The sequence below is a fragment of the Balaenoptera borealis genome, assembly GCF_965194805.1.
Source record: "Balaenoptera borealis genome assembly, chromosome: 1".
NCBI lineage: Eukaryota > Metazoa > Chordata > Mammalia > Artiodactyla > Balaenopteridae > Balaenoptera > Balaenoptera borealis.
Genome location: NC_138860.1, coordinates 58,566,236 through 58,592,512, shown reverse-complemented (window position 1 = coordinate 58,592,512; position 26,277 = coordinate 58,566,236). Strand labels below are relative to the sequence as shown.

Sequence of the window (26,277 nt, the reverse complement as noted above, 5' to 3'; positions counted from 1 at the left end):
GTGTGTTTTTTTTTTAGTATAGTTTTTAGCACTTGTTATCATTGGTGGATTTGTTTTTTGGTTTGGTTGCTCTCTTCTTTCTTTCTTTCTTTTTCTTTTTTATTATTACTTAAAAATTTTTTTTAATAATTATTTTTTATTTTAATACCTTTATTTTATTTTATTTTATCTTCTTCTTTCTTTCTTTCTTTTTTTCCTCCCTTTTATTCTGAGCCGTGTGGTTGACAGGCTCTTGGCGCTCCAGCCAGGTGTCAGGGCTGTGCCTCTGGGGTGGGAGAGCCAAGTTCAGGACATTGGTCCACAAGAGACCTCCCAACTCCACGTAATATCAAACGGGGAAAATCTCCCAGAGATCTCCATCGCAATGCCAAGACCCAGCTCCACTCAATGACCAGCAAGCTACAGTGCTGGACACCCTATGCCAAACAACTAGCAATACAGGAACACAACCCCATCCATTAGTAGAGAGGCTGCCTAAAATCATAATAAGGCCACACACACCCCAAAACACACCACCAGACGTGGACCTGCCCACCAGAAAGACAAGATCCAGGCTCATCCACCAGAACACAGGCACTACTCCCCTCCAACAGGAAGCTTACAGAACACACTGAACCAACCTTAGCCACTGGGGACAGACACCAAATACAATGGGAACTACGAACCTGCAGCCTGTGAAAAGGAGACCCCAAACACAGTAAGATAAGCAAAATGAGACGACAGAAAAACACACAGCGGATGAAGGAGCAAGGCAAAAACCCACCAGACCTAACAAATGAAGAGGAAATAGGCAGTTTACCTGAAAAAGAATTCAGAATAATGGTAGTAAAGATGATCCAAAATCTTGGAAATAGAATGGAGAAAATACAAGAAACGTTTAACAAAGACCTTAAAGAACTAAAGAGCAAACAAACAGTGATGAACAACACAATAAATGAAATTAAAAATTCTCTAGAAGGAATTAATAGCTGAATAACTGAGCAGAAGAACGGATAAGTGACCAGGAAGATAAAATAGTGGAAATAACTACTGCAGAGCAGAATAAAGAAAAAAGAATGAAAAGAAATGAGGACAGTCTCAGACACCTCTGGGACAACATTAAATGCACCAATATTCGAATTATAGGGGTCCCAGAAAAAGAAGAGAAAAAGAAAGGAACTGGGAAAATATTTGAAGATTATAGTTGAAAACTTCCCTAATATGGGAAAGGAAATAGTTAATCGAGTCCAGGAAGCACAGAGAATCCCATACAGGCTAAATCCAAGGAGAAACACGCCAAGACACATATTAATCAAACTATCAAAAATTAAATACAAAGAAAAAATATTAAAAGCAGTGAGGGAAAAACAACAAATAACACACAAGGGAATCCCCATAAGGTTAACAGCTGATCTTTCAGCAGAAACACTGCAAGCCAGAAGGGAGTGGCAGGACATATTTAAAGTGATGAAGGAGAAAAACCTACAACCAAGATTACTCTACCCAACAAGGATCTCATTCAGATTTGATGGAGAAATTAAAACTTTACAGACAAGCAAAGCTAAGAGAATTCAGCACCACCAAACCAGCTTTACAACAAATGCTAAAGGAACTTCTCTAGGCAGGAAACACAAGAGAAGGAAAAGACTTACAATAACAAACCCAAAACAATTAAGAATATGGTAATAGGAACATACATATCGATAACTACCTTAAATGTAAATGGATTAAATACTCCAACCAAAAGACATAGACAGGCTAAATGGATACAAAAACAAGACCCGTATATATGCTGTCTACAAGAGACCCACCTCAGACCTAGGGACACATACAGACTGAAAGTGAGGGGATGGAAAAAGATATTGCATGCAAATGGAAATCAAAAGAAAGCTGGAGTAGCAATTCTCATATCAGACAAAATAGACCTTAAAACAAAGATTATTACAAGAGACAAAGAAGGTCACTACATAATGATCAAGGGATCAATCCAAGAAGAAGATATAACAATTGTAAATATTTATGCACCCAACATAGGAGCACCTCAATACATAAGGCAAATGCTAACAGCCATAAAAGGGGAAATCAACAGTAACACAAAATAATACTAGGGGACTTTAACACCACACTTTCACCAACAGACAGATCATCCAAAATGAAAATAAATAAGGAAACACAAGCTTTAAATGATACATTAAACAAGATGGACTTAATTGATATTTATAGGACATTCCATCCAAAAAACAACAGAATACGCATTCTTCTCAAGTGCTCATGGAACATTCTCCAGGAGAGACCATATCTTGGGTCACAAATCAAGCCTTGGTAAATTTAAGAAAATTGAAATCATATCAAGTATCTTTTCCAACCACAACACTGTGAGACTAGACATCAATTAAAGGAAAAAATCTGTAAAAAATACAAACACATGGAGGCTAAACAATACACTACTTAATAACCAAGAGATCACTGAAGAAATCAGAGGAAATCAAAAAATACCTAGACACAAATGACAATGAAAACACGATGATCCAAAACCTATGGGATGCAGCAAAAGCAGTTCTAAGAGGGAAGTTGTTAGCAATACATTTCTACCTCAAGAAACAAGAAACATCTCAAATAAACAACCTAACCTTACACCTAAAGCAATTAGAGAAAGAAGAACAAAAAAGCCCCAAAGTTAGCAGAGGAAAGAAATCATAAAGATCAGATCAGAAATAAATGAAAAAGAAATGAAGGAAATGATAGCAAAGATCAATAAAACTAAAGGCTGGTTCTTTGAGAAGATAAACCAGATTGATAAACCATTAGCCAGACTCATGAAGAAAAAAAGGGAGAAGACTCAAATCGATAGAATTAGAAATGAAAAAGAAGTAACAACTGACACTGCAGAAATACAAAAGATACTGAGAGATTACTACAGGCAACTCTATGCCAATAAAATGGACAACCTGGAAGAAATGGACAAATTCTTAGAAATGCACTACCTTCCGAGACTGAAAAAGGAAGAAATAGAAAACATGAACAGACCAATCACAAGCACTGAAATTGAAACTGTGATTAAAAATCTTCCTACAAACAAAAGCCCAGGACCAGATGGCTTGACAGGGAAATTCTATCAATCATTTAGAGAAGAGCTAACACCTATCCTTCTCAAACTCTTCCAAAATAAAGCAGGGGGAGAAACACTCCCAAACTCATTCTACGAGGCCACCATCACCCTGATACCAAAACCAGACAAAGATGTCACAAAGAAAGAAAACTATAGGCCAATATCACTAATGAAGATAGATGCAAAAATCCTCAACAAAATACTAGCAAACGGAATCCAGCAGCACACTAAAAGGATCATACACCATGATCAAGTGGGGTTTATCCCAGTAATACAAGGATTCTTCAATGTACGCAAATCAATCAATGTGATAAACCATATTAACAAATTGAAGGAGAAAAACCATATGATCATCTCAATAGATGCAGAGAAAGCTTTTGACAGAATTCAACACCCATTTATGATAAAAACCCTCCAGAAAGTAGGCATAGAGGGAACTCACCTCAACATAATAAACGCCATATATGACAAACCCACAGCCAACATCGTCCTCAATGGTGCAAAACTGAAACCATTTCCACTAAGATCAGGAACAAGACAAGGTTGCCCACTCTCACCACTATTATTCAACATAGTTTTGGAAGTTTTACCCACAGCAATCAGAGAAGAAAAAGTAATATAAGGAATCCAAATGGGAAAAAAGGAAGTAAAGCTGTCACTGTTTGCAGATGACATGATGCTACACATAGAGGATCCTAAAGATGCTACCAGAAAACTACTAGAGCTAATCAATGAATTTGGTAAAGTAGCAGGATACAAAATTAATGCACAGAAATCTCTTGCATTGCTATACACTAATGCTGAAAAATCTGAAAGTGAAATTAAGAAAACACTCCCATTTACCATTGCAACAAAAAGAATAAAATATCTAGGAATAAACCTCCTAAGGAGACAAAAGACCCGTATGCAGAAAATTATAAGACACTGTTGAAAGAAATTAAAGATGATAAAATAGATGGAGAGATATACCATGTTCTTGGATTGGAAGAATCAACATTGTGCAAATGACTGTACTACTCAAAGCAATCTACAGATTCAATGCAATCCCTATCAAACTACCACTGGCATTTTTCACAGAACTAGAACAAAAAATGTCACAATTTGTATGGAAACACAAAAGACCCCCAATAGCCAAAGGAATCTTGAGAAAGAAAAACGGAGCTGGAGGAATCAGGCTCCCTGACTTCAGACTATACTACAAAGCTACAGTAATCAAGACAGTATGGTACTGGCACAAAAACAGAAACATAGGTCAATGGAACAGGATAGTAAAGCCCAGAGATAAACCCACGCACATATGGTCACCTTATCTTTGATAAAAGAGGCAAGAATGTACAGTGGAGAAAAGACAGCCACTTCAATAAGTGGTGCTGGGAAAACTGGATAGCTACATGTAAAAGAATGAAATTAGAACACTCCCTAACACCATACACACAAAAAAACTCAAATTGGATTAAAGACCTAAATGTAAGGCCAGACACTATCAAAGTCTTAGAGGAAAACATAGGCAGAACACTGTATGACATAAATCACAGCAAGATCCTTTTTGACCCACCTCCTAGAGAAATGGAAATAAAAACAAAAATAAACAAATGGGACCTAATGAAACTTGAAAGCTTTTGCACACAAAGGAAACCATAAACAAGATGAAAAGAGAACCCTCAGAATGGGAGAAAATATTTGCAAATGAAGCAACTGACAAAGGATTAATCTCCAGAATTTACAAGCAGCTCATGCAGGTCAATATCAAAAACAAACAAACAAACAAACAACCCATTCCAAAAAAGGGCAGAAGACCTTAATAGACATTTCTCCAAAGAAGATATACAGATTGCCAACAGACACATGAAAGAATGCTCAACATCATTAATCATTAGAGAAATGCAAATCAAAACTACAAGGAGATATCATCTCACACCAGTGAGAATGGCCATCATCAAAAAATCTACAAACAATAAATGCTGGAGAGGGTGTGGAGAAAAGGGAACCCTCTTGCACTTTTGGTGGGAATGTAAATTGATACAGCCACTATGGAGAACAGTATGGAGTTTCCTTAAAAAACTAAAAACAGAAATACCATACGACCTAGCAATCCCACTACTGGGCATATACCCTGAGGAAACCATAACTCAAAAAGAGTCATGTACCACAATGTTCATTGCAGCTCTATTTACGATAGCCAGAACATGGAGGCAACCTAAGTGTCAATCAACAGATGAATGGATAAAGAAGATGTGGCACATATATACAATGGAATATTATTCAGCCATAAAGGGAAACGAAATTGAGTTATTTGTCGTGAGGTGGATGGACCTAGAGTCTGTTATACAGAGTGAAGTAAGTCAGAAAGAGAAAAACAAATACCATATGCTAACACATATATATGGAATCTAAAAAAAAAAAAAAAAAGGTCATGAAGAACCTAGGGGCAAGACGGGAATAAAGACACAGACGTACTAGAGAATGGACTTGAGGATACGGGGAGGGGGAACGGTAAGCTGGGACAAAGTGAGAGAGTGGAATGGACATATATACACTACCAAACGTAAAATAGATAGGTAGTGGAAAGCAGCCGCATAGCACAGGGAGATCAGCTCGGTGCTTTGTGACCATCTAGAGTGGTGGGATGGGGGGCTGGGAGGGAGGGAGGGAGGGAGACGCAACGGGGAAGAGATATGGGGACATATGTATATGTATAACTGATTCACTTTGTTATAAAGCAGAAACTAACACAGCATTGTAAAGCATTTATACTCCAATTAAGATTAAAAAAAAAACACTCTGTAACTTTTATCTATGAACTTAAATCAGTCAAGTAATTATCGAAAGTTCTGATTGTTCCCTCCTAGAAGGTGTCAGTAGAGGCTATCGCAGTAATAGGCTGCTTGTTACATTATACCCGAACCATTTGGGCAAAACAATTGAAGAAGTTTTAGAAAATAAAAAACAGTGGTGCACTTCTATTTCAAGCGACATAGTACTTCTATTTTAATGTGAAATTTGTACTTTTAAATTAAGGGTAGATGAGTATTTGGAAGCCATGAAGCAGTGATAGTTGTGTCATTTAAAAATTATGAACATGTTTTAGAGAAGGAACACTGGTTTGTCATACAAGAACCATGATAGTCTATCAATATATTTAGCTCTGGTAAAATTCTTTTTTGATTACTGCTTTCATGCCTGTATTGGTTTAAGAAAAAAAATGTTAGAGAAATATCACTAAGATGATTAGAAAGATAAAGTTAGAAATAAATTAAGTTGTGAATACTGGATGGATATGATTGACCATTTGGTTACTACAGGTGACCCCTAAATTATGGCATAACTGATTCTGGTTGACTGAAAATTGAATAAATGTTATACTGAAGATCTTTCATTTCCTAGATAATCCGTTTCTCTGTTGCTTCAAGGACCTTCATACTGTGTTTGAAATTAAGATAATTTTATTGCTGATTTAATGTGCACCAACACCTCTGACCCTGAGCCAGTTACTATAGCAAAAACTGGAAGAGAACAGGACAGTTTTGAGGAATAGAAAGGAATATTATTATGGCTGGAGTGCAGAGAATGAGGGAATGAGTTGTAAGAGATGAATTTGGAGATGTAAGCAGTGGCTGGATCCTACAGTGTTTGTAGGCCAAGTTAAGGATTTTGGCTCTTATCCTAAGAGCAGTGGGGAGTCAGTTGCTTAAGGAATCTGAGAAGGTGAATAACACAGTCATATCTGTGGGTTAGAAAGGATTATGGTGGTTGCAGATAGGAAGATCAACAGTAGAGATGAGAGGACCACTTAGGAGTCAAAGTGAGAAACGATGGTAGCTTGGTCTCGGTTAGGGCCAGTGGAGATGGGAAAAGAAAGCAGATTTGAGAAATGTTTTGGAAAATTGAGAACTTGGTGGTAGATTAGCTCTGGTGGGTGATGGAGAGGTAAAGTCAAGGATAACTCCCAAATTCCCAGGTTGTTATGAAGTCATCAAAATGGAGAACCCTGAAGGGAATATTAGGTACTTTTTTTCAGACATGCTGAGGTTGATGCTTCCAAGAGGAGAAGTCAGGCAGGTGGTCTAATACTTATACCCTCACCAAAGATAAGAAGTCTGGTCTTTAGATAACATGTCCATAGCCACAGGTGTTTGAATATTTATTGAAACCATGGATGAAATGATTGCCTTAGTAGAGAACAGACAGTGACCAAAGAAGAGGTGTAGGACCCACATTTGAGGAATATCAATATTTACAGGTCTGGCAGAGGAGAACAACTTGGCAAAGGAGATGGAGACGGTATTCAGAAAGGTTAGGAGAAAAATGACAGGAGCTGGGGTCATGAAAGCTAAGGAAAGAAGTGTTTTAGAAAGCTAGGAGTGGTCCACAGTATTGCTTTGCTATTGAGATATATGAGAAACAAATGGTAGAAACCAAGTATTTTGATTATTTACCACTCACATGGCAGTCAGGTGGCTATTGGTTTCTCGTGGTTACTGTTACTCTTAGATTTGGGGGTTTGTGTCTTGTGGAATTGCTACTGGGAATGCAGTCTTCTCCCTTCTTTTGTTTTCTGCTTCAGAGCCATAATGGCAGCACATGCCAGGGGAATAACATGATAAGTCATAACTGTGGACAAGGGTATAATATAGTATGAACTATTGACAATTAAATAACTATAGATTTGTTGAATAGATATATCCAGGTAACCTCAGATGAACATAAAAATGATTTAAAATGGTTCTTCAGTCAGTCTGGGTCTATTTATTCCCCTTACTTTAAATTTATTATTCTTTTTCCTACATTTCTATGAAGTTGATATTCTTTCTCTTGATTCTGAGTTTATTCCTTAAGCAGTTCAAGAAGATGATCTATTTTTTTTCCTTTTAATTCAGACTTTCCTTAATTACACTGTAATAGAAAGAACATCAGGCAGAGAGCTAACCAGCCTGGGTTTATATCCCACCTTTGTTCTCAATTAATTGTGTCCCTCTTAGAAAATCTCTGGGAGAATTTTTTATCAGACTGAGCTTGAGGTGCCAGCAGATGACTTCAGTGGAAATGCCAAGCAGGTGGTTAGGTAGAGATATCAACAAGAAAGCTTATGAGCAGCCTGTTGAGGGTGTAAGCCAGTGACTAACCACAGTTGGACTGGGGCCTAAAGGTGGAGGTGAGAGGAAACACCTGCCTGAGCTATAAAATGGAGAGGAACTTAACAGCTGACAGGTACCTCTGAGCTCCACCAGTGGTAAGACATTTGGTCCTGAGAACTCAGGCAGCACCTGTAACTCTCCATTTCCTTCATTTGTACCACATTCTAACTTAAGGTTCCTTTTGACAAGGTAGCTGATCTGACAAATCAATCCATGTTAAGGTGTTATTAGGCAGCTTCATTAGTAACATTAGCTGCCTTTTAACAGGGTATCCCAGACGTAAAAAGACTGTCCAAGCAAGTGACTTTAGCTGAAGGAATTTTGAGCTTCGCCGTAGGGCAGTGGATGAGAGTTGGAGTTATCTGTCTACACAGTCAGTCTCACATGTATGTATGGCTTTTTAAGGTTTTGAATGACCTGGAAAACAGTGAAGGGCGATTTTTGTCTTCTGAGTTGATCTTCAATCTGTTGTATGAGTGCATGATTTTGTTTGTTTTATTTAGCAACTTACCAACCACATTCGAGACACCCTACCTAACTTCAGGAACAAACTGCAGGGACAGTTGCTGTCCATAGAACACGAAGTAGAAGCCTATAAAAACTTCAAGCCAGAAGACCCCACCAGGAAGACCAAAGCATTGCTGCAGTGAGTTACCTTTCCCTTCTCTTGTTCAGCATTTTAAACTAACTCTTCAGTTTTCTTTTTCCTTAGTCTATCTGTCATGCCATTTTCTAGGTTTTTTCATAAAAGTAAAGTATATGAGTGAGGCTTTGTATATGTCATACAATGAGCCTTGAATCTTTGTTTTCTAAAAAAATAATTGTTGATATTAATTCTATTATTATAAATTTAACCAATGCCCAATCCTATGCCCAATTTTATATTGTGTTTTTATAATTGGATTCAGTAAATGAGCAAAACCAACAGTGATAACTCGGCAGGGTTTTTTTGCCCTTAGTCTTTAGAAGTGGGCTAAGTTCCTGTAGAAAAGCAACTGTTTCTATTGTTGTCACTTGTAGTTATTATCTTTTTATTTCAGTCATTTCATATCATCTATCTGTGTGTATTTTTCAATGCAATGAGAACCAAGGATTTAATTTTAAAAAAAGTACACACAGTAAGAACACATTTAAATTATTTTCCTTTTTGGTAATGATTTTAATGTAGCCCTTTAGAAACACAAATGTGAAAACTGCCAAGTATCTTTTTACTCCTTCATGATCTTGCTGTCTTGTCCTTGGGTTATTAGATTTATCCCTGAGGGTTCTTGGGTTAGGATAGCAGAGTTGTTGGAGAATTGCCAGCCCCTTATGTCTTTTATCCTCATTCCTTCTTTCAGCCCCTTTCAGCCTCATCTATTCTTTTATCCCTGTGCCGCAAATTGCCTCTCTCTCCACCAGAAGACCCCCACTGACCAGCTTACATTCCAAGACATCTGAAGTCCATCTCTAAAGATGATGCTTGTCACTTCTTATGGCCCCTTTCTCCCTCTGCAGTCCTGTAATCAAAATACCCTTAATCTGGCATTTAAAATGCACAACATAATTCCTTTTATTTGTGGGGAAATTTCTAAATGTTCAAATTAAGTAACATATTAAATGCATTATCTTATATTCCTCCATTTAAAAAAATAATAAGATCATATGGTGGAAAGAATTTTTTTTCTTGGATTCATCTCTTTCCTAGTTTATCTTTTCTTTTCATTCTTGGCTTTGGTTAAGCTCCTATAAAACTCTCTAAGTTACAGAGAAAGGAAAGCTATTTCTGTTTAGACCCTAGGTCATCATCCTAACACCCAACTGAAACTATTCTCTTTGCAAAGACTGGATCTTGCCTCTGTAATTCTGTTGGACTCAGGTTACAATTTTCCACAGCTGGATTCTTCCCTTGTTAGGGAGCTGATTCAGCTCTTTCTTTCCTTTTTTCCTTCTTTCCTTCCTTCCTGCCTTCCTCCCTCACCCCCTTTCTTCATTACTTCCTTCTTGCCTTGCTCTCATCTCTGTGTATCCTATTTGATGACTGGCTCTGTGCTAACTACTGGGAATTCAATAGTGAATAAGATTTTAACCCTCAAAAAGCGGCCACAGTAGAGCAGTGGAATCAGACATATAAACAACTGTGTTAAAATCTGATAAATGCTACATTTCTGGTAAGAATAAAATGTTAAGGGAACCCGGGTAAAGAGCACTTACATGTGAGGAAAAGTGTGAATTCACAGAGAAAAAGATACTTGAATGAGACCCTGAAGTATGGGAGGAGTTTGTCAGGTGGAAGAAGGAGGTCAAGAGAAGAGTGTGAACTTCGGTACGGCTTGTTCTAGTGGGCCAGGTGGCTGGGCTGTAGGATACAGGGAATGGAGGTGAATTTTCAGAAGTTTCCCAATGTTTCATACCTTTCCAGGTGTTTAAAGTTAGATTAATATTAGCATACACATGAACATAGCTACATCTAATTATATTCTAAGTTTTCTGGCCTAAATATTTGCAGTTACTTTTAATTCATCCATGATTTTGATGAAAGAGAATAAAAGATTCAAGTTTTAGGTGGTTTGGGTTTTTTTTCCTAATCTAACAGATTTTGAATTTGAAAGTGTTCCAGTATGTCAAAATTAGAGTTTCTAAACCTACTAATCACAAATACAAGTAGTCATTTTTTCTCTATAATATATTTCTTTGTTTTTTACCAACTGCCTTGAGGTAATTCATTCCTTCATTGAACTTATTGAGTACCTCTTGTATGACAGGCAGGGGGAAATAAATAAAATGCATGGTCCTTGCCCTTTGGAGAGAGACTGATAGATGCACGATGGTGATGTACTCTGCTAAGTGCTATGCTGAAAATATTCTGAGAAAGCCAAGGAGGGGCCCTTCATCTGGGTGGCAATGAGTGGTGGTGGGGAATAGGGCTGTGGATCATGGAAAGTTTCCTGTAAAAACTAATGCTTGAACTGAGTCTTGAAGGACAGATAAAAATTAGCCAGACAAAGAAGCACAAGGCAGAGCAGAAAGGAAAACAAGTATAAAAGCACAGAGATTTGGTACATGTGGGGAACTGCAAATAGCTTCTTTATGGTTGGCTTGGAAGGTGAGTGGGGATGAGAAGTAAGAGATGGGGCCTCCAGGGCCAGACCATGGAGAATCTTAGGTGATGGGGTAAGGTGTTTTAATTTCATTAAATTCTGAGGAGTCATTGGAAAACAAGGCTAGACCTAGTTGTAGAGGGGCATGGGTGGGGAGTCAGAAATTTATATTGTTCTGGCAGAATGAGGTCTGTGATGCTGGGCCCAGGGAAGAGAGTAGCTCATGAAGTATGAGGGGGCTCAGCTGGAGCAGTTGGAACACTAGGTGATTGTAATGTCACAGGAGTTGTGGCTCATTTGACCATTATATATAAGGTTTTATTGCTTAACTTTAATTCTTAATTTAAGTATTTTAAAATACCATTTTATGGTTGTAACTAAATGGGCGAATGCATTTAATGACACAGATATTTAAAATATATTTTATTTTATTTATTTTATTTTTTTATTTTATTTTTCTACTTGTGGGTATGTATTCAAAAGAGTTGAAAGCAAAGACTTGAACAGGTATTTGTACATTCATAGGAACATTATTCACAATAGCCAAAGATGGAAATAACACAAATGTTCACTGATGTATGAATGGATAAACAAAACATGAGGGGGTTTTTTGTATATGCATTCAATGGAGTATGCTTCAGCCCTAAAAATTAAGGAACTTCTGACACATGCTACAACATGATGAACCTTAAAGATATTACGCTGAGTGAAATAAGCCAGACACAAAAGGACAAATACTGTATGATTCCATTCATATGAGGTACCTAGAAGAGTCAAATTCGTAGAGACAGAAAGTAGAATGGTGGTTGCCAGGGGTAGGGGGAGAGGAGAATGGGGAGTTATTTTTTAATAGATACCGAATCTCACTTTAGGAAGGTGAAAAAGTTCTGGAGATGGATGGTGGTGATAGTTTCACAACAGTGTGAATGTCCTTAATGCCACTGAACTATACACCTAAAAGTAATTAAAATGTTAAATGTTATGTATATTTTACAAAAACAAACAAACCAACCAAAAATCCTTCCAAAGCAGAAACCTGATCTTCTCAATCCTCTGCTTAGGATCTTTTAATGATTTCTGTTTACAGTTAGCATGGGCTGCAAGGCCCTGCATTACCTGGCTGATGTTTACTTTGCCAGCCTCATTTTGGGAAGGAAGAAAGGGAGGTAGGGAGGGATAAAGGGAGGAATCAGAGCTGAGATTCAATCCAGGTCTCCTGACTCTCAATGATATAGTCTGTCTACTGTAATTACCTGCCTCTTATATTTGTAAGTTAAACTTTATCAGCTAATTAACACCTTAGACCAAATAATTTAGCAAATTGTTTTCCAATGTGATACCTTGCTGAGAATCCAGTCCTTACCTACATATGATAACTTTTTCATGAAGAAAGATATCCTGAGCAGGTAGCACTGGAAAATAAAAGGAGAGAGGGGAACTGCAGTCAGTTCTGATTTGTTCTGACTGGGGAAGCAGGGAAAGCTTTACAGAGGAAGGGCTATTAGAACTCAGCAAAGCTTTAAGAAGAAGTAGAATTTCCATGGGTAAAGGATGGTAAAAAGGACACTGAAGGCAGAGGACAGCCAGAGCAAAGACAAGGAAAAATGCACGAGTGGAGAACGCCTGGGAACAGTCAGGTAGATGGAAGGGTGGAGCAGATGGAGTGTAGACTGGAGGGGTGGGAGATGAAGCTGGGGAGGCAGTTCAGGACCTAAAAGGGAGAAGGGAACTCAAAGCCATGATAAGGAAACTGGACTTTAAAAAGAAAAGGAGAGGGGGTCACTGCAGTGTAGAATCACAGCCAAGGAACCCCAGGAGTTTTTGGTGGAGAGAAAGGGAAAGGGCAACGTCATGGGCCAAGTACCTGCATCTGAGCATGTGGGGACTTAGGATGGGGAAGAAAGAGGAAGGTCTCTTCCGGACCTATGCTCAGACAGGGAAATTAAGAGGAGAGGACCAGAGACAGACGCTAGACAACTGTGGTACTGTTTGATGAACTCTAAAGAGTGTAGTTTGCACAGGAAACTATATTAAATATCTTGTGATAAACCATAATAGAAAAGAATGTGTATATATGTATAACTGAATCACTTTGCTGTACAGCAGAAATTAACACAACATTGTAAATCAACTATACTTCAATAGAACAATTTTTTTAAAAAAGAGTGTAGTTCAAACCTAGAATCAAGAGACCTTAATGAAAAAAGTAACAGAGGTGGGTGGATCCTAGAGGGTTTTTGGTTGTTGTTGTTGTTGTTGTTGTTTTTTTAGAAATTTCATGTAATGTCTGAAACATTTATATTAACATATTTCCATACAAATAACCCAAAGAAAGTTTAGTATTAGTTGTTTTGTTTGTTTGTTTTTTTATACTGCAGGTTCTTATTAGTCATCAATTTTATACACATCAGTGTATGCATGTCAATCCCAATCGTCCAATTCAGCACACCACCATCCCCACCCCACCGCGGTTTTCCCCCCTTGGTGTCCACACGTTTGTTCTCTACATCTGTGTCTCAGCATCTGCCCTGCAAACCGGTTCATCTGTACCATTTTTCTAGGTTCCACATACATGCGTTAATATACGATATTTGCTTTTCTCTTTCTGACTTACTTCACTCTGTATGACAGTCTCTAGATCCATCCACGTCTCAAAAAATGACTCAATTTCGTTCCTTTTTATGGCTGAGTAATACTCCACTGTATATATGTACCACAACTTCTTTATCCATTAGGCTGTCGATGGGCATTTAGGTTGCGTCCATGACACAGCTATTGTAAATAGTGCTGTAATGAACATTGGGGTGCATGTGTCTTTTTGAATTATGGTTTTCTCTGGGTATATGCCCAGTAGTGGGATTGCTGGATCATATGGTAATTCTATTTTTAGTTTTTTAAGGAACCTCCATACTGTTCTCAATAGTGGCTGTATCCATTTACATTCCCACCAACAGTGCAAGAGGGTTCCCTTTTCTCCACACCCTCTCCAGCATTTGTTGTTTTTCTGATGATGCCCATTCTAACTGGTGTGAGGTGATGCCTCATTGTAGTTTTGATTTGCATTTCTCTAATAATTAGTGATGTTGAGCAGCTTTTCATGTGCTTCTTGGCCATCTGTATGTCTTCTTTGGAGAAATGTCTATTTAGGTCTTCTGCCCATTTTTGGATTGGGTTGTTTGTTTCTTTAATGTTGAGCTGCATGAGCTGTTTATATATTTTGGAGATTAATCCTTTGTCCGTTGATTCGTTTGCGAATATTTTCTCCCATTCTGAGGGTTGTCTTTTCGTCTTGTTTATGGTTTCCTTTGCTGTGCAAAAGACTTTAAGTTTCATTAGGTCCCATTTGTTTATTTTTGTTTTTATTTCCATTACTCTAGGAGGTGGATCAAAAAAGATCTTGCTGTGGTTTATGTCATAGAGTGTTCTTCCTATGTTTTCCTCTAAGAGTTTTATAGTGTCCGGTCTTACATTTAGGTCTCGAATCCATTTTGAGTTTATTTTTGTGTATGGTGTTAGGGAGTGTTCTAATTTCATTCTCTTACATGTAGCTGCCCAGTTTTCCTAGCACCACTTATTGAAGAGACTGTCTTTTCTCCATTGTATATCTTTGCCTCCTCTGTCATAGATTAGTTGACCATAGGTGCGTGGGTTTATCTCTGGGCTTTCTATCTTGTTCCATTGATCTATGTTTCTGTTTTTGTGCCAGTACCATATTGTCTTGATTACTGTAGCTTTGTAGTATAGTCTGAAGTCAGGGAGTCTGATTCCTCCAGCTCCTTTTTTTCCCCTCAAGAGTGCTTTGGCTATTTGGGGTCTTTTGTGTCTCCATACAAATTTTGAGATGATTTGTTCTAGTTCTGTAAAAAATGCCATTGGTAGTTTGATACGGATTGCATTGAATCTGTAGATTGCTTTGGGTAGTATAGTCATTGTCATAATATGGATTTTTCCAATCCAAGAACATGGTATATTTCTCCATCTGTTTGTGTCATCTTTGATTACTTTGATCAGTGTCTTATTGTTTTCTGAGTACAGGGCTTTTACCTTTTTAGGTAGGTTTATTCCTAGGTATTTTATTCTTTTTGTTGCAGTGGTAAATGGGAGTGTTTCCATAATTTCTCTTTCAGATTTTTCATCATTAGTGTATAGGAATGCAAGAGATTTCTGTGCCTTAATTTTGTGTCCTGCAACTTTACCAAATTCATTGATTAGCTCTAGTAGTTTTCTGGTGGCATCTTTAGGATTTTCTGTGTATAGTATCATGTCATCTGCAAACAGTGAGAGTTTTACTTCTTCTTTTCCAATTTGTATTCCTTTTATTTCTTTTTCTTCTCTGATTGCCGTGGCTAGGACTTCCAAAACTATGTTGAATAATAGTGGTGAGAGTGGACATCGTTGTCTCATTCCTGATCTTAGGGGAAATGCTTTCGTTTTTCACCGTTGAGAATGAAGTTTGCTGTGGGTTTGTCATATATGGCCTTTATTATGTTGAGGAAAGTTCCCTCTATTCCCACTTTCTGGAGAGTTTTTATCATAAATGGGTGTTGAATTTTGTCAAAAGCTTTTTCTGCATCTGTTGAGATGATCATATGGTTTTTCTCCTTCAATTTGTTAATACAGTGTAGCACATTGATTGATTTGCGTATATTGAAGAATCCTTGCATCCCTGGGATAAATCCCACTTGATCATGGTGTATGATCCTTTTAATGTGTTGTTGGATTCTGTTTGCTAGTATTTTGTGGAGGATTTTTGCATCTATATTCATCAGTGATATTGGTCTGTAATTTTCTTTTTTTGTAGTATCTTTGTCTGGTTTTGGTATCAGGGTGATGGTGGCCTCGTAGAATGAGTTTGGGAGGGTTCCTCCCTCTGCTATAGTTTGGAAGAGTTTGAGAAGGATGGGTGTTAGCTCTTCTCTAAATGTTTGATAGACTTCACCTGTGAAACCATCTGGTCCTGGACTTTTGTTTGTTGGAAGATTTTTAATCACAGTTTCAATTTCATGACTTGTGATTGGTCTGTTTATATTTTCTGTTTCTTCCTGGTTCAGTCTTGGAAGGTTATACCTTTCTAAGAATTTGTCCATTTCTTCCAGGTTGTCCATTTTATTGGCATAGAGTTGCTTGTAGGTAGTCTCTTAGGATGCTTTGTATTTCTGCAGTGTCTGTTGTAACTTCTCCTTTTTCATTTCTAATTTTATTGATTTGAGTCCTCTCCCTCTTTTTCTTGATGAGTCTGGCTAATGGCTTATCAATTTTGTTTATCTTCTCAAAGAACCAGCTTTTAGTTTTATTGATCTTTGCTATTGTTTTCTTTGTTTCTATTTCATTTATTTCCACTCTGATCTTTATGATGTCTTTCCTTCTGCTAACTTTGGGTTTTGTTTGTTCTTCTTTCTCTAGTTGCTTTAGGTGTAAGGTTAGATTGTTTACTTGAGATTTTTCTTGTTTCTTTAGGTAGGCTTGTATAGCTATAAACTTCCCTCTTAGAACTGCTATTGCTGCATCCCATAGGTTTTGGATCGTCGTGTTTTCATTGTCATTTGTCTGTAGGTATTTTTTGATTTCTTCAGTGATCTCTTGGTTATTTAGTAACGTATTGTTTAGCCTCCATGTGTTTGTGTTTTTTACGTTTTTTCCCCTGTAATTGATTTCTAATCTCTTAGCATTGTGGTCAGAAAAGATGCTTGATATGATTTCAATTTTCTTAAATTTAATGAGGCTTGATTTGTGACCTAAGATGTGATCTATCCTGGAGAATGTTCCGTGCACACTTGAGAAGAAAGTGTAATCTGCTGTTTTTGGATGGAATGTCCTATAAATATCAATTAAATCTATCTGGTCCATTGTGTCATTTAAAGCTTCTGTTTCCTTATTTATTTTCATTTTGGATGATCTGTCCATTGGTGTAAGTGAGGTGTTAAAGTCCCCCACTATTATTGTGTTACTGTCGATTTCCTCTTTTATAGCTGTTAGCAGTTGCCTTATGTATTGAAGTGCTCCTATGTTGGGTGCATATATATTTATAATTGTTATATCTTCTTCTTGGATTGATCCCTTGATCATTCTGTAGTGTCCTTCCTTGTCTCTTGTAAGATTTTTTACTTTAAAGTCTATTTTATCTGATATGAGTATAGCTACTCCAGCTTTCTTTTGATTTCCATTTGCATGCAATATCTTTTTCCATCCCCTCACTTTCAGTCTGTATGTGTCCCTAGGTCTAAAGTGGGTCTCTTGTAGACAGCATATATATGGGTCTTGTTTTTGTATCCATTCAGCAAGCCTGTGTCTTTTGGTTGGAGCATTTAATCCATTCACGTTTAAGGTAATTATCGATATGTATGTTCCTATGATGATTTTCTTAAGTGTTTTGGGTTTGTTTTTGTAGGTTCTTTTCTTCTCTTGTGTTTCCCACTTAGAGAAGTTCCTTTAGCATTTGTTGTAGAGCTGGTTTGGTGGTGCTGAATTCTCTTAGCTTTTGCTTGTCTGTAAAGCTTTTGATTTCTCCATCAAATCTAAATGAGATCCTTGCCAGGTAGAGTAATCTTGGTTGTAGGTTCTTCCCTTTTATCACTTTAAGTATATCATGCCACTCCCTTCTGGCTTGTAGAGTTTCTGCTGAGAAATCAGCTGTTAACCTTATGGGAGTTCCCTTGTATGTTATTTGTCGTTTTTCCCTTTCTGCTTTCAATAATTTTTCTTTGTCTTTAATTTTTGCCAATTTGATTACTATGTGTCTCAGCGTGTTTCTCCTTGGGTTTATCCTGCCTGGGACTCTCTGCGCTTCCTGGACTTGGGTGGCTATTTCCTTTCCCATGTTAGGGGGGTTTTCGACTATAATCTCTTCAAATATTTTCTCTGGTCCTTTCTCTCTCTCTTCTCCTTCTGGCACCCCTATAATGCAAATGTTGTTGCGTTTAATGATGTCCCAGAGGTCTCTTAGGCTGTCTTCATTTCTTTTCATTCTTTTTTCTTTAGTCTGTTACGCAGCAGTGAATACCACCATTCTGTCTTCCAGGTCACTTATTTGTTCTTCTGCCTCAGTTATTCTGCTATTGATTCCTTCTAGTGTAGTTTTCATTTCAGTTATTATATTGGTCATCTCTGTTTGTTTGTTCTTTAATTCTTGTAGGTCTTTATTAATCATTTCTTGCATCTTCTAGATCTTTGCCTCCATTCTTTCTCTGAGGTCCTGGATCATCTTCACTATCATTATTCTGAATTCTTTTTCTGGAAGGTTGCCTATCTCCACTTCATTTAGTTGCTTTTCTGTGGTTTTATCTTGTTCCTTCCTCTGGTACATAGCTCTCTGTCTTTTCATCTTGTCTGTCTTTCTATGAATGTGGTTTTTGTTCCACAGGCTGCAGGATTGTATTCTTCTTGCTTCTGCTGTCTGCCCTCTGGTGGATGAGGCTATCTAAGAGGCTTGATGGGAGGGACTGGTGGTGGGTAGAGCTGACTGTTGCTCTGGTGGGCAGAGCTCAGTAAAACTTTAATCCACTTGACTGTTGCTGGGTGGGGCTGAGTTCCCTCCCTGTTGGTTGTTTGGCCTGAGGTGACCCAACACTGGAGCCTACCTGTGCTCTTTGGTGGGGCTAATGACAGACTCTGGGAGGGCTCACGCCAAGGAGTACTTCCCAGAACTTCTGCTGCCAGTGTCCTTCTCCCCACGATGAGCCACAGCCACCCCCCACCTCTGCAGGAGACCCTCCAATACTAGCAGGTAGGTCTGGTTCAGTCTCCCCTGGGGTCACTGCACCTTTCCCTGGGTCCCGATGCACACACTACTTTGTGTGTGCCCTCCAAGAGTGGAGTCTCTGTTTCCCCCAGTCCTGTCGAAGTCCTGCAATCAATTCCCACTAGGCTTCAAACTCTGATTCTCTAGGAATTCCTCCTCCTGTTGCTGGACCCCCAGGTTGGGAAGCCTGATGTGGGGTTCAGAACCTTCACTCCAGTCGGTAGACTTCTGTGGTATAAGTGTTATCCAGTCTGTGAGTCACCCACCCAGCCGTTATGGGATTTGATTTTACTGTGATTGTGCCCCTCCTACGGTCTCATTGTGGCTTCTCCTTGTCTTTACATGTGGGGTATGTTTTCTGCTGAGTTCCAGTGTCTTCCTGTCAATGATTGTCCAGCAGCTAGTTGTGATTCTGGTGTTCTCGCAAGAGGGAGTGAGAGCACATCCTTCTACTCCTCCATCTTGGTTCCTTACTTTTAAAATATATATTTTAAATTAAATGTCTGAAATAAATCTTAATAACGTGTATTTCCTATAGTTATATTTTCAGTAATGAATAGAGTGCAATGTTAATTCTGCCAGTAGGTGCCGCTAAGAACACCAGGAAAAGAATTGCTAACCATAGCAAATTAAAATGAAAAATGTGAAACCTCGTAACTTTAACTTGAATTTATTTCTCTTTCACAATTATAGGATGGTTCAGCAATTTGCTGTGGACTTTGAGAAGAGAATTGAAGGGTCAGGGGATCAAGTAGATACCCTGGAGCTCTCAGGGGGTGCTAAAATCAATCGTATTTTCCATGAACGTTTTCCTTTTGAGATAGTAAAGGTTTGTACCAAATGTTATTTTTCCTTTTGTTTCATTTCATTTCTATATTCTGTTCTACATAACTTTTCATAAAATGTTATGTGAGTGGTAAGTGGTTTTCTTTAAACAAAAGCCTCCATACTCAGATAATGAGATTTAGGAGAGAAGTTATTTTCTTACTGATGGTTCTGATTTTATTTAATGGGATCTAATGACATTTCAATAATTCAACAATGACAAATTGGTTTATTTGTTGTCTAATTAATTTAAAAATATTTCTTGTGTACCTACTGTGTACCAGTGATCTACATGCCAGGGATCAAGACAGAGATACTGTCTGGTGGGGAAAGACAGAAAATTAACAAATAAAAAAGGAAAAAAATATCAGGTATTATTATGTAACATAATATGAGAGAGAGGGGAGTTGCATAAGCCACTTTTTTTTTGGTCAAGCATAAGAGCTAACATTTATTTAAAAATTTTTTATGGAATATCAATTTATTGGATTATATAAGGTGAAAAAAATTAAAGACTAAGAATCAGAAACTGTTCACATAAGAAAGGTAATTGAAAAAGTAGAATATAAGTGTAAGCACATTGGAATTAACATTTTGTGAAAAATACAAATGATAAAACTTGGTAGATAACTCAGGCACTACCGAGAAACAATTGTCCGTAGTCCCCCATTGGCTAAGCCAGTTTTGATGGAATATTCAGGCAAGGTCTCTCTGACTATGGGGCCTTTAAAGCATGACCTGAATGGCATGAAGAGGTCACCTGTAAGTATCTGGAGGAAGAAGGTTGTTCAAGGCAGGAAGCCAAGGACAAAGCCCTAGAGCAAGCACCTGTACAGCAGGTGAGGAACAGCTGAGGCTGGGGTAGAGCTGATGAACGGGTGGGGGGGAAGAAAATGAATTCAGAGGAAGGAAGTGCCCAGTTTATGCAGGGCTTTCTAGGTTGCTGTGAAGTGTTTACGTTTAACAATGGAAAGTTGGGGGAGAGTTTTAAGGATTTGGTTGGTGACCGAATTTGGTTGGTGATTTTAAAAGAACACTGTGTGGGTTGGATTGTAAAGGGGCAAGAGTGGACTGAGGGAGACAAGGTGAGTTAAACAGTAGGCCAGAGCAGGGGTGGATCCACTTTCTGTAGGGCCTGAAGCCTATACAATTTTGGGGACCCCCTTGAAGAAGAAGAATATAAAATTATAAACTCAGACACGGGTCTTGGAAGGAGCTTATGCAAGGGAGAAGTCCTGAAACTTAAACTTCTTTAGCTTTATAGTAAAAATGCCTCAGAAGAGAGGCTTGAGAGAAGTGGATGGATTTGTGATTTTGGAGGTAGAGTCAATGGGGGTTGGATTGATATGGGAGATGCAAAAAAGAGAAGATTCAAGATGACTTCCAAGATTTTGGCTTGCACAATTGAGCAAATGTTAGTGCCCGTCAGATGAGGGGAACTGAGGAAAAGTTCAGTGTGGAAGTATGAATCAAGAGTTTTGTTTTGGATATGTTCAGCTTGAAATGCCCAATAGGTATCTAGGTAATTATAGGGACTATGTTACTCGCCTCACATACAGAGGTGGGTGCTTATTTCCTGATGTGGGAGGCAGATGGGTAAATAGACAGTTTCATTAAAATGTGCTAGGTAAAGTGACAAACTTCAGCGCAGGGTGCTATGGAAACAAGGCCCACGGACATGAATCCCAGCCCGACTGTGTAAAGGAGCCTGGCTTCTGAGCTGACTTAAGAAGGATGAGCAGCTAGTTAAGCAGGAAGAGGTGGGATTAGTCACGGGAGAGGTTGTTCCAGACAGAAAGGGAGGAATGGTAAAGGCTGAGCTGTAGAACTAAAGCAGTTCATTGCTCTATGGCATAAAGTGTGAGGGGGAAAATGGACAGATAATGAGGCTGGAGAGGCCAAATCTCAAAAGTTAGGGGCTGAATCAAATGTTCTCTTGATGTCCCTTCCAGGTCTAAGCTCTATGACACTTTGACCCTACTTCCAAATAAATTTAAGATACCTAAAACTTATGGGAAATTTTTATACAGTAGTCTATCCTGTGTTGGATTGGCAAAATATTATTAATTTCCTCTTTTAAAGAGGCTTTGAACTCAGGTGGTTAAAATGGCCAGGGAGAAAAGACAGCCATTGTTAATCTCAGCACAGCTGGACTGCCGTTGTACATCAGGTGACACTTATTTATGCATTCATATGTGAATACATTTACTATATTCATCAAAAGAATGAAGAATTATATATTCAAATGAATAGCCAGATTTATGTCCAGAAGTCATCCTTTATGCACAGCACTCCTTATCTATAATAGAGTTAAAATCCGCTGCACTAAATCTCCCAGAAATCCCTAATGTTCTGTGTTGCCTTGAACTTTATATAAACGGATGTTTTGACCATCTGGGTTTAGGTTAGGAAAGACATGAGTCTTTATTAATAACGGAGTCAAGTTATTCTCATATTTTAATATTCAACGATATTATTATTCAAAGGAATTAAGTGTCATAACTGTGGCTCATTTTGCATCTGCAGATGGAGTTCAATGAGAAAGAACTGCGAAGAGAAATAAGCTATGCAATCAAAAACATACATGGTATCAGGCAAGTGCTTCACATTTTCCTTGTCTTCAGTTCAAGCTACTAAAAAATGTTAATGTTTATGAATGGCTAGTGAAGTAGCCTTTTCATCATCTGAGCAGAGTAGAATATAGAGGTGGGAGTAAGAAATAGGAAATCCTCATTTGGATTCAATGGTAATTTTTACTATTGGCATACTGTCTGTTTACAATTAAAAAAACAAAAACCCTTTCTGCCCTCACAGCACTGTGCTCTGAACAATCAGGGATTTACTGATGAACAAGACCTTGTTCTTCAGGGCTCTGTATTTCAGGGACAGAGGCCAGACTTGCTCATAAGTGATCATTACTTACACAGAAACCAAATAGATTAATTTTGGCTGGATTTATGGAGCAAGATTGGGAAAGATTAATGAAGGTGGTTACTTTAGAGTCACACCTTGCCTATTTTGAGAACAAGAATGATTTCAACAAGCAAAGGTGTCTGTGTGGATACATGTGCTTGTGTGTGTGTGTGTGTGTGTGTGTCCGTTTGTGTGTGTATGGGGTAGGTGGCAATGCAATGAGATGTGAGAGGAGGGAGATTGTTGAGGCTGGAGGAGAAAAGAGGGGGCTTAAAGTAGAGGGAGTAATGTGAGCAAAGGCATGGAGGTGGCAAAGGGCAGCACGTATTCGTGGAGCAGGAAGCCATACATTTGGACTGGAGTTAGGAATGTAGACAGGAGAGCGGAGGGACATGAGGCTGGGAGGAGAACTTGTACCTGAATTCACCCTTGTATGAAGTGGGATTATTTTCATTTACTTTCATTACAGAAATAAATGATAAAAAAAAATGAATTGATAAAAATAATTGATAAAAAAATAAATGGATTTAAAACAAACATTTCTTGAGTTCATGTATAGAGGGCTAAATACAATGTAATGGAGCATATGTTAAACTGAGGCGTCCTGAATTCAAGGTAAGAAGACAGGTTGCCTACTTCATGATCATCTTACATGAAGGAGGGGTCCCCAGTCCATTGGCCGGTTGTATCTCAGCTTTTGCCACAGGGCCAACTTTAGACTATTTTGGGAACAGAGGCTGAGAGAGCAAAACTTGACCCTGAGTGTACGTGTGATGGGTGATTTTCCAAAGGAGTTATGACATTTGAATTATCTATCCTTACAAAATTTAGAAAATCTCCTCTACAAGTCTCAAATAGTATGGGCAAATATGCATTCACACAGTGAAAAGGAGACAACATCTATAACCACATCCAATGTCTTTTTCTTAACCTTCAACAGGATTTCTAGTTCCCTATTAATTCTATTCCCTGTCCCTCAAATCTAGAATACATTTGGTACAGAAACTATGTCTTGCTCTTTAGCTGGGCAGAGCTAGTATGTGAACATACTGATTTGATAAATGCAGTAGAACCAAATTACGTTTTGCGGGGGGGTGGGTCATAAAGTATTTTACTTAATCAAATACAGTAGTTTTACTTGGCTTTTAAAACTCCTTACCAGTTACATTTTCGTTGAATGTAACTGCAAAAGCTCAGTGATTCAGGATTGTAGGTTTCTGATTTACGTGCATACCAACAGAAGAGATTGGTTGTTACTATTATTCTGGAATTCATTTGCCTATAAGATGATAAGAAGTGCACAGTGTCCTGAGTATAAGACATGTTAATGGTGTGATTATTTATGCCCTTAAATACACTTAATTTGAAGAGTTTTGTTCCCAACTGATTCTGTTAGATATTTGAATAATAGAAACCATCTTTGCCCACTGGGGACCCACCTGATGGTCCTTCTTCGTTCTGCTAACACTGAGTGCCAGTGATGAGCAAGGGATCCCTCCTTGTGGGGAAAACAAAGATAAAGACAATAACGACTCTCCCTACCAGTGTAGTAACAGGACTAAAATATGTGCTCAGACTACTGTAGTGCAAAGTAGGACGCTGGGATTCAGAGAAGGAAGACCTAGTCAGCGGCAGGACTGGAGGAGGAGAGCTGTAGGAAGTGGTTATTTTTGGTCCGGTCTTTGAAGCACAGGTGGGATTTGGACAGGCTGAAATTGTGGGAAAGGTGAACTGAACATCATAGATGAAGGAAAAGACATAAAATATTAGTATGAATATGTTTGTGGAAAAGCAAATGGTCTGGTTTGGCTGAAACATAGCGTGCATCAAAGGAAGGAGGAAAATAACCTCAAAGGAAGATTAGGGACAGACGGGAAAATTTTTAACGTCAGACTAAACAACGTGGATTTTATTCTGTATCCAAAGTGGAGAAATTACAATTACAATATAGTATGATTACTACAGTACAATTAGAAATGGAGGTGGGCACAGGGTGCTAAGTAAATAAGAAGGGACATAGAATAAGGCTGCTAAAATGGAAGTGTTAAAGAAATCTCCCAAAAGAGGTACCATAAAATTGAGTGTTTCAGGAAGAGAAGGTAACCAAATAAGGGGGAGGGAGGAGGGTCTAGGATGGGGAGGATCAACCACCAACATCTGGAGCCTGCACGTCTTTGGGCATGGCATATGTCAGAGTTCAGGATCCCTGTTATTGTAGTTTTTCTCCATTGACCTTTTGTTTAAATATGAGTAATCATTTTTTACTTTTTTATGAAACACACACACATGCACACACATACCTGCTTTCCTGAGCTTCTGTACAGCATGAGAAAAGCATTGTTATGACATCAGTTTTAATTAATTCCATCCAAATGAAAAGATACTTGCTACTTTGGTTATCAGTTTTCATTTTTGTAAATTCACAATTTAGGCATTCTGGGCTCCAAGATAGTTCCACTTAACTGCCTTCCTTTTCCTTCAGCACCCCAGGACCTCAAACTGGGAACCACTGAGCTCACTATAATACAGCTCTCCTGGAAATAATATGTTGTGTACTCCAGGAATGCTACTATTTCAGTGTTCAGAAAGTGAAGATCATTTTCTACTCCATGAAGAAGAAGAGAGGATTGCTTTTGGAATACTTTAGAAATAGAAATGTAAATTTAGGACACCATTTCTGTTGTAGCATTCCTTTGTATTGCTGTGAACCAGTGAGTTGAGACAAATGACAGTTAAATATTGAAGGTCACATTATGAGCCTTGAAAACGTTTTGGGAACTGTTTTTAGATAATGTTAATCATCTATAGAATGTATTAAGGATATTATTACAAATGATACTGTGGATAGAATAAATCACTATGTAACTTTTAAACTAGGCTTTTTGTATGCTTTAAGTAGCATGTCAATTAAAACGTTTTTAAAAAGAGTATTGAATATCATTCAATTTAAAATATCTAACGTGCTGCTTTCTTTCTTACATTCAGGACAGGGTTGTTTACTCCAGACATGGCATTCGAAGCAATAGTCAAAAAACAAATTGTAAAGCTGAAAGGGCCTTCCTTGAAGAGTGTAGATCTGGTAATACAAGAATTAATCAACACTGTCAAGAAGTGTACCAAAAAAGTAAGTTTGAATTATGTAACTTTGCAACCAGTAACTACTTGGTTTACCCATCTTTCCTACCCTGCTACATGACTCTCTTTCCCTGACCCTCCACTTTGTCACAGAAGGTTGAGTGTTTGCTCAAGGGGAAGGATTGTGAAAAGTACTGAGTGGGAATTGGTTTCATGATAGATGGGCATATTGACTTCTATCACCCCATTCGAAATAGGGTTGTTCTCTTAATCAGGTAAACATCACTTTAGAACAATTAAGTGAATGCCCTAAACCAATTTTTCCTGTGGTTCATGGATGGGAGTAATTGTTAGGGGAAGGGAATCAGTAATATTGTTTGTAACAAAAAGGTAATTCTTCTAAATTTTAAATGAATTCCACTT

At 38.1% G+C, this 26,277-nt stretch overlaps 1 protein-coding gene across 6 annotated transcripts in view; it reads left to right on the top strand.

The window, feature by feature from the left end:
• DNM3 (dynamin 3) overlaps nucleotides 1-26,277 on the top strand; it is a 576,662-nt gene that overhangs the window by 207,236 nt on the left and 343,149 nt on the right. For all 6 annotated transcript variants that reach the window (XM_082382854.1, XM_082382856.1, XM_082382851.1 and 3 more), the window contains exons 7-10: nucleotides 8,727-8,869; nucleotides 19,735-19,870; nucleotides 22,393-22,460; nucleotides 25,765-25,903. In XM_082382854.1, coding sequence (XP_082238980.1) covers nucleotides 8,727-8,869; nucleotides 19,735-19,870; nucleotides 22,393-22,460; nucleotides 25,765-25,903 — 486 coding nt within the window. The remainder of the gene's footprint in view (nucleotides 1-8,726; nucleotides 8,870-19,734; nucleotides 19,871-22,392; nucleotides 22,461-25,764; nucleotides 25,904-26,277) is intronic.